A 16501-nucleotide genomic window follows, 5' to 3' on the forward strand; every position below is an offset into this window, starting at 1 on the left:
TTAAGCACCAATTTTACTCAATATATTTCTCTCTAGTTAGAGAGGTTTTCCATGAAAATACTATTGATCACCTATCCTCAGGTCAGGTCATCAATAGTTGATCGGCCAGGGCCTGCCGCTAGGAAACCCGACCAACCAGCTGATTGGGTGCCTGCTAACAGCACCAGTATACACTAGGGTTGGAGTGGAAGCTGCTGCATCGACTTCTGTATAGTGGCCGGCACTTGCAACTGAAGGCGCAGCTCTCCCTGAAATCCAAGGTGGTTGCACGTGCAATTACAAGCATCGGTCATGGAGCTGTGCATGCAGTTACAAGCATCGGCCACTACACAGGGGTTCAGAGCAGCAGCTTTCGATTCGACCCCAGTGTATATCGGAGCTGTCAGCAGGTGCCCGATCTGCTGATCAGCAGGGGTCCCCAGCAGCACTCCCTGGCTAATTAGCTATTGCCAACCTATCCTGATGACAAACTATTGATAATATTTTTTGGGAAAACCCCTTTAAGTATGAAAAACAATGTAACGTAAGATAATAGTCCATGTCCTGGGGAAAATAGACAGTAATGGTTCTGGTTTAATTAATGATGATTGTTAATGATTGTTACTAATCTCTGTCTCAGCAGAGTATATCATCTGGGAGTGCGACGGTGAGGATGATGATGACAGTCTCTGGTCTACAGCAGTCACATTTATCACCTTGTTTCTAATCAGTTTCTTCTACAGTGCTACCATCACAATTGTAAAGGTAGGTGAAATTCTGTTCTAACAGGAAACTGGGACGAGAGAGGGTTAAAAGGATCCTTTCATTAGGTTCATGTTGCCCAAACCATGGGCAGCATAAACCCGGGACGAGGATCTCTGTTGCCTCTGAAGTTTGACTCCGAGTCATGGGGCAGGCTGTTCGGGCCTCTTCCTGCCCACTGCATGAAGACTGACAGTTCTCTTCGCTTTTGTGAAAAGCAGGCAGGTAGAGGCCCTCGTAGCTCATCCCCATGACCCTACGCTACAGTATTTCAGAATAAAACACCCACAGAGATAACAGACATCCCTGTCCCCGGTTAATGCTGCCCATGGTTTGGGAAGCAAAAACCCAATGACAGAATCCCTTTATGGACAGGCCTAAAAAGCAGGAGGAAATTAGGCAAAACATCTCAAATGTCCTCAATAATACATAAACTTCTGGTATTATTTTGGTTTGAGAAAGTGAAGGACTGTCCACCTTGGCTACTGTAATAAGCAAGATGGTGGGCTGGTTGCAGAATTTAGCATTATTTTGGACAACAATCCACTAGAATGTTATTTTTGTGTGTAAGACACTCATATTCTTAGTACTTCATGTTGGTTATTGCATTTTAGGATTGTTACCATGATAACATTTTAATGTACAATATACCAAAATTCATTTTCAATATCATAGTTTAGGTCCTCAGTAGAGATAACCTTAAAGGGGTGGTACCACAATTACATATTATCCGCAAGCTGGGGCATAACTCGCAGATTGGTGGAGGTCTCACCGCTAAGACCCCTCTGATTTCAAGAACAGGGGTCCTGTGTCTCTAATTCTCCTCACCGTGGAGTTACTGCATCTCCTGCAGAGAAGAGGAGATTGAATAGAGCGCTGGTTGCTCAAGCACACTAGCACTCCATTCACCTTCAATTAGACTGCCGAAGAAACCTGAGCGGCAGGCACATGGGTATTTCCGTCAGCCCTGTTGAAAGGAATGGATCAGTGACCGCACATGCTCAGCCAGCACTCCCTTCATATTTAAGTCACTGTGGGGGAAGCAGCAGCCCATAGCAGTGATAGGGAGCCTCGCTCTGCAGATTCTTGGGGTCTCAGCAGTGATAGGGAATAACTTGTAATTGTAGTACAACCCATTTAATGGGAGTCTTTCAGCTCCTATGAGCCCTGTAAACTAAATTTATGGACTCATAGAGCTGACACAGTCCGGAGATATGAGTTTTACACTTACCTTTTTCATTGTGCACTATCAAAGCTGTGGCTGCATCCTGTGAACTACATGGGGAGCTCATAGAATAAGAGCAGTAATCCCCTCATTATATGTGCATGCTAGGTAGTCCACTAGATGCATTCAGAGGCAGTTTTGATAGCACACAGTGTGAGAACGGCCGGAATGTTAAATAAAATTAGAATTGTAGCTATGCGCTCAAATGGGAAAATGGAAATTTGACAATAATCTGAGTACTTACTCTAAGGGAGGGAGGTTCCCCAATATAGCCATAAAGGGGTGTCACTTCCTCCCCTGGGATCCCAGGATGGCCTTTCAATAACTGGAAATGTATCCTTGATCCGAATGGACACTATCACCCAGTCATAGTTAAATCTTTATTTGCTCTTCTTCAGGTGTAGACAGATTACAGGAATACAGATGCAGTCCCTCCCATGGGGGTAGGAATACTGGTGCAATGCATTTCGGCCACTTGATGGCATGCTTGATAAGGGGATAAGGGATATTTATATCCTCAGACTCAGCATGTCAGCTCTATAAGCCCATACGTTTAGTTTATAGAGCTCATAGGAGCTGACAAACTGCCTTTAATTGTGGAAATGCCTGCAGAACAAACAGCCACCTGCTAGGTATATGGCCTCCGATAGTAAATCTTTTCTTTTTACAGGTGAAATGGTTCATATCCAGAGTTTTCCAGTTTGACAAACATGATACGCACTTTGTGACAGTCCTGGATTCAGTGACACAGTGAGGACCTAGCTGAGCTGCAAAAAGCCCAAAACAAGACAAACTTAGTTAGTAGGACTTAGAGATACTTTTAGCATCACTCTATAATTCCTACAGTACAGTGGATTTTTACTAAAATGTATGTATCTGTTTTGTCAATAGTAATATGCAGACAACTAACCTAAAGAAATGCCACGTGTGTTTTTTTAACTAACTATATATATATGTTGTTGTTAGCCATTTAGTTGTTCACATCACAATCCTCGGTGACCCTAAAGGCTCCCTCCCTCCATGTTTTTCGGTTTTGCACTGCTTCTTTCAGTTATTTGATATCCATGCCAGTATCAGCTTTGACAGTATATCAAAATATATATAACAGTGAAACAACCACCCATAGTTACTTTAAAGAATGTCTCTCTCAAAGAGCACGATTAGTATATAAGGGGATGGCCTTCTCAAATAATTGGTCTTTTGGAAAAATTTCACTGATATAGCTCATCAAATTGGTTTTGCTAAATGTAGGAATTGTTGCCATGTATTGTATGTTGTATGTAAACATCATAAATACAAATAAATGAATACTAATCCTTATTGTATTTTACTGCAAATACATTACAACAGAGCAATATTATATTAAGAATTATCACAGAAACGATCACATATGGACCTTATATAGTCAAATAGATGGTTAGCAACAGTTCAATGAGAAATGTTTCCCTTTGCACATACTCATCTTCTGCCCATACTTTCAGAGTTCCAACCTCCCGACCTTTACATCAGAAGACGGCAATGTATTCAGTTGTTTTCTACATTTTTATGTTAAATGTATTTCATATAGTACAAGGGAAAAAATGATGAGTCAGACTATTGAACTGATCGCCAAAAAGTACTAGAACACTAGGATTATTGATGGATTTAGTATGACCCAACCAAATGGCATTATTTTTCTTTTACTCTTACAAGCTCGAGACTTTTTAGCACTTCATTAATTGTCTCTTAATGTAAACATTAACATTAAATGACTTTGTCATTTAAATGACTTAAATGCTGTTATTACGGTGTTTCAGCATGTGCTCCTGGTTATTGTGGTACTATGCACTGACAGGAGTACAACTCTGCAGGTGTTGGTTAATTAAGGCTGCCTGCACACGGGCGGATTTGCATTGCAGCAAATACTATTGTAAATTATCCATAATTTCTAAATTAAAAAGAGATTTCCCACCGAATGGATGTGTGGATCATCTTGAGAAGCATAGTACATAGTCTTGTTATTAGTGTAAAGTAGCCCGGCACTATAAACAAAGAGACATCTAGAGTGCAAGAGGAAAATGGACCCTAAAGACTTAGACTTCTGGTTCCCCGGTCTAGGTCACCGGTTACTAACTTGCTCAGCCTCCCGAGTTTTCTCGACTTCGTTCTGTCTCGTGGGGGCCCCTCTACACTGCTTTTCTTGAGGGCCCATAATGCTATTAAGATGGCATTGGACATCACCCAACTGACGGAGAAGGGATTATGGTATCAGACATCACCCATCTGACAGAGCAAAGGATATCCAATGTTTGGAACCACACCTGACAAGGGTAAGGGAGCAGGGTCCTGCAGAACATGCAAATAGGGGAATGAGATGTCCAGACCATCTTCAGGGAGAGTGTGGAAGAATGATTCAAATAACAAGACAGCATGCAGCATGTTCTTGTAATTTACTCATTCTTGTAAGACCAACTCATCGTATGAGAAACAAAAATTGTGTCAGCAGCACTCACCATTCAGACCGAATACGGTGGAGTAGTATGTGATGCATGCCGAACACAGCATCTGACCAGATAGTAATCCACAAAGAAATAGAGCTACGCAGAATCAACGGTGCAATTTCATCCTAAAGGGGGTAACTTTATTTCTCAGCATACCACAACAGTGAAGTTTTTACCCCTAACTTGAGTCTTTATCAAGTTGCTTATGCACACACAAAACACATACTGTATGCAAACATGTAGAAAATCAGAAAACAGTTGCATAATTAAACAGTTAAAATACCTCCCCCCCTTGCAGGTAAGGATCATACCTCTCACAGGTGTAGAATGTTAAGGAACAGTTGGTCGCCATTGGGTCCTGCTCCACTCCCTGAAACTCACAGTGGCGTCCTGGATGTAAGAATGCGCTTGCCCAAGATTTCCACAAGCCTCATGCGAATCATTCATGGTAGCGGCTCTAACGCGGAATTGTGCATGTGTGGGAACTCCAAAGCTCTTGCGAGAACTATCACCATAACGTACAGAATGGCGGCGTAATTGCAGCCAATGCATACTACTGCGCATGTGTGAGGATGCAAACGTATCCTAGCAACATACACCTGCCAAGACCCGGGGGAAGAATTACATCAAACTGAGATGTCAAGATTCATGGACTCCAAAGCACATCTGCCATTTGGCACCACATATATGAGTCTAACAAACTGAGCATTCTAAAGCACCCTATGTCATCAACAATAAAGGGGTCAAATAACAATAACCACTATAAACATTTCTATAAATCCAGATATACGCATATCTCAGTACCACATATAAGGTACAAGTATCAGTAGTCATGTATTAAGGTACCGAGTTCAGTAAGGTGTCTAGACATGGGGCACAGTATTCTATCGAAACACATGGCAACCTTGAAGATTAACGAAGAGGGCATGGAAGAAACGTTATTAAACTGGTATATTACATGCCGTGTAGTGTAAACCCAGGCATAGTTGTTACCAAATACATTAAATAGAGATGAGCGAGCACCAAAATGCTCGGGTGCTCGTTGCTCGAGTCGAACTTTTTGTAATGCTCAAGAGCTCGTTTCGAGTAACGAACCCCATTGAAGTCAATGGGCGACTCGAGCATTTTTGTATGGGACTGATGCTCCGCATAGGTGATGACTTGTCAAACACCAGAAAACATCAGAAAGTCATGGAAATACCACAGAAACTGATAGGAAAGGGCAGGGGCAGCATGGGTCAAAATGGGGGCAAGGGTCTGGTGTCACCCCCCCCCTAACAATTTACTGTGGACAAACCCTCATTAGCAAGGCACACGCGCTGGCACATCTTAGCTAAGCACCACACTACCTGCAACCAAGGACAATCACTGTCTGCGGGTGACACCGCTGCCTCTTCTCCTGGGTTACATGCTGGCATTGCTGTCCAACCCCCCTGCACGACCCTGCGTCCACAGCGCACCCAAAATTTTCCCTGCACAGCGTTCAGCTGGCCTCATGCCAGACGCTCACTTCATAGCCACACCACCCTCATGTCTATTTATAGGTGCGTAATGGATGAGGAGGAACCGGAGGCACACACTGCAGATGGTTGGCAGGGGTAGGCAGCGACCCTCTTTGAAAGTGTGGGGGATAGCCCACAATGCTGTTGAAAATTGATGATAAATTGACGTACAATCATCATTCCAATCCCGTGCCACCTCCGTCACAAAATTGTCAGGAGCCGCAAACGTGGACATAAAGGGGACTCAGGTGCCAGCACTTCTACACATCTCCACAATGCAGCAATACTCTGCGTGGGAAGCACGTGAGCTGGCCCAGTGTCAGGCTCTGTCTAAGTCTCCACCTTGTGTGACCCAAGGTGCCGGGAGTTACATAGCAATGGGAAATCTGTGTGTCCCCACACTATTCATTCTGTGTAGGTGTCAGATAGCTCAACACCACAATGGGAAGTCTTTGAGTTCCTTGGGCTCGCCTATGCTGTCGGTGCACAAAGATGGTATTACACAGGAAGAAATCAGAGTGCCCAAACATGGCAGAGTTTCACCCTGCCAAGGACCTCGGCCTACATCTCTGCCCTAGTCAGTCAGTGTATTTGTGCCAGACAGGTAAAACAACACAATGGGAAGTCTTTGTGCACCCACAGCATAGGTGAGTCCCTGAAACCCAAGGAAAGTATTACACATAAAGAAATCAGAGCGCCCAAACCAGGCAGTTTCATCCTGCCAAAGACCTCAACCTCGGCTCACACCCTCAGTAATCGTGGACATAAAGCAGACTCGGATGCTAGTGCAGCTGTGAACGTGTCATTAATGCAGTAATGCTCCTTTTGTTTGGCCCAAACCAGTGTCTCAGATAACTGTGGTAACACGAGAGAAAATACATGTTGCACAGCGCTGATCCCCAGACACCAAGCAGGAGGAGGAGGTGGCATAACAAGGCCGAAAAACCATGACTGAGGTAGGACCCGCAATACTCTGTGTGGGAAGTACGTGTGCTGACCATGGGTCAGGCTCGGTCCCAGCCTTCACCTTGTGTGACCCAAGGTGCCGCGAGTTACATAATAATGGGAAATCTATGTGTCCCCACAGTATTCATTCTATGTAGATGTCGGATAGCTCAACACCACAATGGTAAGTCTTTGAGATCCTTGGGCTTGCCTATGCTGTCGGTGCACAAAGATGGTATTACACAGGAAGAAATCAGAGTGCCCAAACATGACAGACTTTCTCCCCGCCAAGGACCTCGGCCTCGGACCACATTTCTGCCCTAGTCAGTCGATGTATTTGTGCCAAATAGGTAAAACACCGTGATGGGAAGGCTTTGTGCACACACAGCATAGCCAGACCCCTGTAACATTTCTGTAGCAAGAATATAGGCGGACGCCAGTAACATTTCTGTAGCAAGAGTATAGGCGGACCCCAGTAACATTTCTGTAGCAAGAGTATAAGTAAACTCCTGAAATCATTCAGTAAAAACTGTATAGGCGGACCCCAATAACATTTCTGAAGCCAAAGTATAGGCAGACCCCAGTAACATTTCTGAAGCCAAAGTATAGGCAGACCCCAGTAACGTTTCTGTAGCAAAAGTATAGGCGGACAACAGTAACATTTATGTAGCAAGAGTATAGGCGGACCCCAGTAACATTTCTGTAGCAAAAGTATGGGCGGACCCCTGTAACATTTCTGTAGCAAAAGTATAGGCAAACCCCTCAAACCATTCAGTAGAAACTGTATAGGTGGACCCCAGTAACATTTCTGAAGCCAAAGTATAGGCAGACCCCAGTAACATTTCTGTAGCAAAAGTATAGGCAAACCCCTCAAACTATTCAGTAGAAACTGTATAGGCAGACCCCAGTAACATTTGTGTAGCAGAAGTATAGGCGTACCGCAGTAACATTTCTGTAGCAAAAGCATAGGCGAACCCCTCAAACCATTCAGTAGAAACTGTGTAGGCGGACCCCAGTAACATTTTTGTAGCAAGAGTATAGGCGGACCCCAGTAATATTTCTGAAGCCAAAGTATAGGCGGATCCCAGTAACATTTCTGTAGCAAGAGTATAGGCGGACCCCAGTAACATTTCTGAAGCCAAAGTATGGGCAGACCCCAGTAACATTTCTGTAGCAAGAGTATAGGCGGACCTCAGTAACATTTCTGTAGCAAAAGTATAGGCAGACCCCAGTAACATTTCTGTAGCAAAAGAATAGGCAGACCCCAGTAACATTTCTGTAGCAAAAGTATAGGCGAACCCCTCAAACTATCAGTAGAAACTGTATAGGTGGACCCCAGTAATATTTCAGTAGCCAAAGTACAGGCGGACCCCAGTAACATTACTGTAGCAAGAGTATAGGCGGACCCCAGTAACATTTCTGTAGCAAAAGTATGGGCGGACCCCTGTAACATTTCTGTAGCAAAAGTATAGGCGGACCCCAGTAACATTTCTGTAGCAAAAGTATAGGCAGACCCCAGTAACATTTCTGTAGCAAAAGTATAGGCGGACCCCAGTAACATTTCTGTAGCAAGAGTATAGGCGACCCCAGTAACATTACTGAAGCAAAAGTATAGGTAGACCCCAGTAACGCTTCTGTAGTAAAAGTATAGGCGAACCCCTGTAACATTTCTGTAGCAAGAGTATAGGCAGGCCCCAGTAACATTTCTGTAGCAGAAGTATGGGAGGACCTCAGTAAGATTTCTGTAGCAGAAGTATAGGCAGATCCCAGTAACATTTCAGTAGCAAAAGTATAGGCAGACCCCAGTAACATTTCTGTAGCAAGAGTATAGGTGGGCCCCAGAAACATTTCTGTAGCAAGAGAATAGGCGGATCCCAGTAACATTTCCGGAGCCAAAGTATAGGCGGACCCCAGTAACATTTCTGTAGCAAGAGTATAGGCGGACCTCAGGAAAATTTCTGTAGCAAAAATATAGGCAGACCCCAGTAACATTTCTGTAGCAAGAGTATAGGTGGACCCCAGTAACATTTCTGTAGCAAGAGAATAGACGGATCCCAGTAACATTTCCGGAGCCAAAGTATAGGCGGATCCCAGTAACATTTCTGTAGCAAGAGTATAGGCGAACCCCTGTAACATTTCTGTAGCAAGAGTATAGGCGGCCCCCAGTAACATTTCTGTAGCAAAAGTATAGGCGAACCCCTCAAACTATCAGTAGAAACTGTATAGGTGGACCCCAGTAATATTTCAGTAGCCAAAGTACAGGCAGACCCCAGTAACATTACTGTAGCAAGAGTATAGGCGGACCCCAGTAACATTTCTGTAGCAAGAGTATAGTCAGACCTCAGTAACATTTCTGTAGTAAAAGTATAGGCGGACCCCAGTAACATTTCTGTAGCACAAGTATAGGCAGACCCCAGTAACATTTCTGTAGCAGAAGTATGGGCGGACCTCAGTAAGATTTCTGTAGCAAAACTATAGGCAGATCCCAGTAACATTTCAGTAGCAAAAGTATAGGCAGACCCCAGTAACATTTCTGTAGCAAGAGTATAGGTGGGCCCCAGAAACATTTCTGTAGCAAGAGAATAGGCGGATCCCAGTAACATTTCCGGAGCCAAAGTATAGGCGGACCCCAGTGACATTTCTGTAGCAAGAGTATAGGCGGACCTCAGGAAAATTTCTGTGGCAAAAATATAGGCAGATCCCAGTAACATTTCTGTAGCAAGAGTATAGGTGGACCCCAGTAACATTTCTGTAGCAAGAGAATAGACGGATCCCAGTAACATTTCCGGAGCCAAAGTATAGGCGGATCCCTGTAACATTTCTGTAGCAAGAATATAGGCGAACCCAGTAACATTACTGAAGCCAAAGTATAGGCGGACCCCAGTAACATTTCTGTAGCAAGAGTATAGGCGGACCCCAGTAACATTTCTGTAGCAAAAGTATAGGCAGACGCCTGTAACATCTCTGTAGCAAGAGTATAGGCAGACCCTTATAAGATTTCTGTAGCAAGATTATAGGAGAACCCCTCAAACCATTAAGTACAAAAGGTATAGGCAGAGCCCAGTAACATTTCTGTAGCAAAAGTATAGGCAGACCCCTGTAACATTTCTGTAGCAATAGTATAGGCGAACCCCAGTAACATTGGTGTACCAAGAGTATAGGCGAACACCTGTAAAAATTTGCTTACCAAGAGTATAGGCCAAGCCTGAAAAACTTTGTTTGCTAACAGTATTGGCAATGGCCTGAAAAATTGATGTACCAAGAGTACAAGTGTACCCCTGAAAAATTTCTCAACCGCGAGGGCAGGTGAAACCCACAAACATTTTTTGAAGATACAGCTCCTTATTGGTTAATGTGTAACAGAGCCTGGAGGCAGCCCTCCGCAAAAATTGGTTTAAGTTTAACTTTTAAAACTTTAAAAACTGATAAAACTTTTAAAAGTTTTAAGCTAAGCATTTTGGGCCACATAGAAATTGGCAGTTCAGCGTGATGACATGCTGTTTTGGAGGAGGAGAAGGAGTAATAATAATATCCTTTTTTGGGGTGATAGAGGATGCTTCTTTTCCCTTGTTGCAGTGAAAAGATTCTTTAGGATCCGGTGCTTTCCACCGGTGGAGAAGAGAAGTCTGGGGAAATCCAGCCTTTGCTCGTCTTTATGAGGTTAAGCATGTCGGCGCTGTTAGTTGATAGGCGGTTACGTTTATCCGTGATCATTCCCCCAGCTGCACTAAACACCCTCTCTGACAAGACGCTAGCAGCAGGGCAGGCCAGCACCTCCAGGGCGTACAGCGCAAGTTTGTGCCACATGTCCAGCTTTGACACCCAATAGTTGTATGGAGCAGAGGCATCACAGAGGATGGTGGTACGATAGGCTATGTACTCCCTCACCATCTTTTTATAGTGCTCCCTCCGACTTAGCCTTGACTGAGGAGTGGTGACACAGCCTTGCTGGGGAGCCATAAAGCTGGCAAAGGCCTTGGAGAGTGTTCCCCTGCCTGCGCTGGACATGCTGCCTGATCCCCACGCCTCCCCTGCTAGTTTGCCCTCTGAACTGCGTCTTCTGCCACTAGTGCTGTCAGATGGGAACTTTAGCATCACTTTTTCCACCAGGGCCCTGTGGTATTGCATCACTCTCGTACCCCTTTCCTCTTCGGGAATGAGAGTGGAAAGGTTCTCCTTATACCGTGGGTCGAGAAGGGTGTACACCCAGTAATCCGTGTTGGCCAGAATGCATCTAACGCGAGGGTCACAGGAAAGGCAGCCTAACATGAAGTCAGCCATGTGTGCCAGGGTCACTAGGAAGATGACTTTCAGGATCCTCCTCCTCCTCTTCAGCCCATACACGCTGAACAGATAAGAGGCAAGCAACATGACTACCTTCTGCAGTGTGGCCAGCTGTCTCTTCCCCCTCCTCCTCCTCCCCCTCTCCCTCCTCCTCCTTCTCTAAAACGTACTGAGATATGGACATGAGGGTGGTCTGGCTATCAAGCGACATACTGTCATCCCACGTCTCCTGTTCCAACCGCAAAGCGTCGGTCTTTATGCCTTGCAGCGAACTCCTCAGCAGGCATAGCAGCGGGATGCTTACGCTAATGATTGCAGCGTCGCCGCTCACCACCTGGGTAGACTCCTCAAAGTTTCCGAGGACCTGGCAGATATCTGCCATCCATGTCCACTCCTCAGTAAAAAATGGTGGAGGCTGACTACCACTTCGCCATCCATGTTGCAGCTGGTATTCCACTATTGCTTCACGCTGCTCGTACAGCCTGGCCAACATGTGCAGCGTAGAATTACAGTGTGTGGGCACGTCGCACAGCAGTCGGTGCTCTGGCAGCTGAAACCAATGTTGCAGTGTCCTCAGGGTGGCAGCGTCCGTGGTGGACTTGCGAAAATGTGTGCAGACTCGACACACCTTGCCGAGCAGGTCAGACAAGTGTCGGTAGTTTTTCAGAAACCGCTGAACACCGCTTGTGTTAGCAACAGCTGAACGCTGCACTGAGAGACAGTGCTGGAAGGAGTGGAGGATGGTGGAGGTGAGGGTGTGGGTGCAGGCTGGGAGGCACTCGTGTCTGTGTCCTGGGAGGGGGATTGGATCTGTGTGCCAGGTTGTGGCACAGGGCAAGAGGCAGTGGTGTGACCCGGAGGCGGTGAATGGCCTTCGTTCCACCTTGTGAGGTGCTTGGCCGTCATATGCCTGCGCATGCTGGTGGTGGTGAGGCTGGTAGTGGTAGCTCCCCAGCTGATCTTGGTGCGACACAGGTTGCACACCACTGTTCGTCAGTCGTCCGCACTCTTACTAAAAAACAGCCACACCTTTGAACACCTAGCCCTCTGCACGGAGGCTTGCCGCGAGGGGGTGCTTTGCGAAACAGTTGGGGGATTCTTGCTTTGGCCCTGCCTCTACCCCTGGCCACTCCACTGCCTCTTTCAGCCTGTCCTGATGCTGCATTTGCCTCCCCCTCTGAAGACCTGTCCTCAGTAGGCGTAGGAAACCAGGTGGGGTCAGTCACCTCATCGTCCTGCTGCTCTTCCTCTGAATCCTCTGTGCGCTCCTCCCTCGGACTTACTGCCCTTACTACTACCTCACTGACAGACAACTGTGTCTCATCATCATCCTCACCCACAAAAAGCTGTTGAGACAGTTGCTGGAAGTCTCCAGCCTCATCACCCGGACTCCGGGAACTTTCCAAAGGTTGGGCATCAGTCACGACAAACTCCTCAGGTGAGAGAAGAACCGTTTTTTCCCACTCATGGCAGGGACCCGAGAATAGTTCCCGGGAGTCTGCCTGCTCAAAATATGTTATTTTCATGGAGTGAGGAGGCTGGGAGGAAGGAGGAGCAGCCAGAGGATTCAAAGTTGTAGTCCCTAGGCTGAGAGTAGTGGACTGCATAGAAGACTGGGTGTTCGATACATTGCTGGACATGTTTTCTGTCATCCACGACAGGGCCTGCTCGCACTGCTCTGTTTGTAATAAAGGTCTACCACATGGACCCGTAAATTGTGATATGAAGCTGGGGAGCCCAGAAACTTGCCTCTCTCCTAATCCCTTAGCAGCCAGCTGTGATTCACCACACCCAGGAACTCAGCCTGTGCCCACACCCTTACTTTGGACGCCCGCGTCCTCGACCCTTACCCCTACTCTTCATTATGGCAGATTAAGAATAGAGCAGGGCCCAAATAAATTACCCCACTGTACAGCACTGACAACTGTGGCTAAGTCACCGCACACAGAGACTTGTAGATAGCGGATGCTCTATGCTGTGACTTGAAAAAACCCGCTGTCTTGCGCTGATACCTAGGGGTAATTTACTGCTCGCAGCGACTTGTAGATAAGAGAGGCTGTATGAAGTGGGAGAAGACTCTAAAGCCAGTGCATAGTGCTAGAACTGTGGCAATCTCAACCCCACCAAGGAAAGGGTATTGTGAGACGCTCTGCACAGCGGCAGAGCTGAAATACTTTGCAGTGGCCCAGGAAATATTACAGTACTGTTTAGCGGTGAGACCTCTGTCTAATGCACTGCAGACATAGAACGATATAACTGAAATAGTTTGCGGTAGGCTAGGAAATGTTAGAGTGCAATTTCACGGTGAGAGCTCGTTGTACGGCACTGCAGGCTGAGCACGCTACTACGGAAATGCTGGGAACAGGCCTAGATGCGTAATACAAAAGTTGGTGCACTACTGCTCCCAGCCAGCCACAACTGTAAAGCACACGGTCAGATGTAGCCCTAAGAAGGACTGTTGGGGTTCTTTTACGGAGGATCAGGACTGTATAACTTTACCTATAGAAGCAGCTCTGTCCCTAAACTCTGCGTTAGGCACTGCAGGCTGAGAACACTATAAATGCAAGGCTAGAAACAGGCCTAGATGTGTAATACAAAAATTGATGCACTACTGCTCCCAGCAAGCCACAACTATAAAGCACACGGTCAGATGTAGCCCTAAGAAGGAGCGTTGGGGTTCTTGTACGGAGGATCAGGACTGTATAACTTTCACTATAGAAGTCGCTGTGTCCCTAAACTCTGCGTTAGGCACAGCACACACAGAATGGTATAACTGAACTAGTTTGCAGTAGGCTAGGAAATATTTGAGTGCAGTTTCACGGTGAGAGATGGTTGTATGGCACTGCAGGCTGAGAACGCTATTACTGAAAGGGTGGGAACAGGCCTAGATGCATAATACAAAAGTTGGTGCACTACTGCTCCCAGCCAGCCACAACTGTAAATCACACGGTCAGATGTAGCCCTAAGAAGGACCGTTGGGGTTCTTGCACAGAGGATCAGGATTGTATAACTTTCCCTATATAGGCAGCTTTGTCCCTAAACTCTGCCTAATGCACTGCAGACTGAGAACGCTATAGCTGAAATGGCCTGCACAGCCTGAGATGCTAAAAAAAAAATGGTGCACTACTGCTCCCAGCCAGCAACAACAGTAATGCACATGATGTGAAGTAGCCCTAAGAAGGACCGTTGGGGTTCTTGACGATAGAATCCTACTCTAACACTGTCCCTATATCAGCAGCAGCACTATCCCTAACCTCTGCCAGCATGCGTCTGAGGTTAGCCGCGGGTGGGACCAGTTTAAGTACTCGATGGTCACCTGATCTCACCAGCCACTCACTGCAGGGGGTGGGATAGGGTTGGCACGTCACAGCAGGAAGTGGTAATGCCTTCCCCACATGTTTATTGGCTAGAAAATGGTGCTAAACATGCGAGGAAGGAAATGCAATTGACTCGAGTACCGCGTGGTGTTCGACTCGAGTAAAGAGCATCTTGAGTACCCTAATGCTCGAATGAGCATAAAGCTTGGACGAGTGTGCTCACTCATCTCTAACATTAAAGGGGTTGTCCCGAGGCAGCAAGTGGGTCTATACACTTCTGTATGGCCATAATAATGCACTTTGTAATGTACATTGTGCATTAATTATGAGCCATACAGAAGTTATAAAAAGTTTTATACTTACCTGCTCCGTTGCTGGCGTCCTCGTTTCCATGGAGCCGACTAATTTTCGCCCTCCGATGGCCAAATTAGCCGCGCTTGCGCAGTCCGGGTCTTCTGCTTTCTTCTATGGAGCCGCTCGTGCCAGAGAGCGGCTCCGTGTAGCTCCGCCCCGTCACGTGCCGATTCCAGCCAATCAGGAGGCTGGAATCGGCAGTGGACCGCACAGAAGAGCTGCGGTCCACGAAGGTAGAAGATCCCGGCGGCCATCTTCAGCGGTAAGTATTGAAGTCACCGGACCGCCGGGATTCAGGTAAGCGCTGTGCGGGTGGTTTTTTTAACCCCTGCATCGGGGTTGTCTCGCGCCGAACGGGGGGGGGGTTTAAAAAAAAAAAAACCCGTTTCGGCGCGGGACATCTCCTTTAACCAAAGATACAGAGTTTCACCTGTCCCTATAGACTCACTACTACAAGGAGAATGCATATAATGTTTTAATTTAGAAAATCACGTATGAGCATTCCCCATGTGTGAATGTAAACTGCTGTTTGGGCATGTGGCCGGGCTCAGGAGGGAAGTAACAGCATGTGGCTTTATGTATAAGCTATGCAGAATACATCAGGGAAAATCATAAAACTGTGGTCAACGCAATAATAACATTAAAATTCCAGGCTTGTATGGTATATTATGAAGGAATCTTCTATGCACAGTCAGGTTGTGTGGGGCATGTTTCACAATGATATATGGTGTCCTTCCTTATCCCTTGGTTGTAACAGATTCTGCACCTCTTTTTGGTCCTTGCCTTCTTACAAGTGGAAGGAATTTCACTATTTAGCTTCTGGAATGCAGATTTTGCCGGAATAAGTTTCAGACGCCATATTGTGTTTGCCGCCCCTGAGGTAACAGTACATTTGAAACTCCCAAGAACAAACCCCATTTTGGAAACTAGACCCATTGAGGAATTTATTGAGGGGTGTGGTGAGTGTTTGATCCCACAGATATTTTGTGTGGGTTTTTTTTTACATTTTGATTTGAAAAGAAAAAAATTCTATTTTTCCAGTAATATTTAGGTTTAGCCCCAGATTTTTAATTTTTGCCAGGAGCAAAAGGAGAAAAAGACCCCAGGATGTGTTTCCCAATTTCTCCCAAGCACAAAAATGCCCTATATGTGGACGTAAACTGCTGTTTGGGCACGTGGTAGGGCTCAGAAGAGAAGTAACAGCATGTGGCTTTATGTATAAGCTATGCAGAATACATCAGGGAAAATCATAAAACTGTGGTCAACGCAATAATAACATTAAAGGGGTTGTCCCGCGCCGAAACGGGTTTTTTTTTTTTCAACCCCCCCCCCCCGTTCGGCGCGAGACAACCCCGATGCAGGGAAGTAAAGAAAGTTTACCGGAGCGCTTACCTTAATCCCCGCGCTCCGGTGACTTCAATACTTACCGCTGAAGATGGCCGCCGGGATCCTCTGTCTTCGTGGACCGCAGCTCTTCTGTGCGGTCCACTGCCGATTCCAGCCTCCTGATTGGCTGGAATCGGCACGTGACGGGGCGGAGCTACACGGAGCCGCTCTCTGGCACGAGCGGCTCCATAGAAGACTGCTGAAGACCCGGACTGCGCAAGCGCGGCTAATTTGGCCATCGGAGGCCAAAAATTAGTCGGCACCATG

General features: G+C 46.3%; 1 gene segment (V, D, J or C); it reads left to right on the forward strand.

Annotated features, from left to right (window-relative positions):
* Positions 1-10560: 10560 nt before the first annotated feature.
* The window catches only part of LOC136628918 (Ig mu chain C region-like), a 38953-nt gene continuing 33012 nt past the window's right edge, over positions 10561-16501 (forward strand). The window contains 1 exon segment of the C gene segment in view: positions 10561-10676. Within this exon segment, the coding sequence occupies positions 10561-10676 (116 nt within the window).

This window comes from Eleutherodactylus coqui, chromosome 5 (assembly GCF_035609145.1).
Source record: "Eleutherodactylus coqui strain aEleCoq1 chromosome 5, aEleCoq1.hap1, whole genome shotgun sequence".
NCBI classification, from domain to species: domain Eukaryota; kingdom Metazoa; phylum Chordata; class Amphibia; order Anura; family Eleutherodactylidae; genus Eleutherodactylus; species Eleutherodactylus coqui.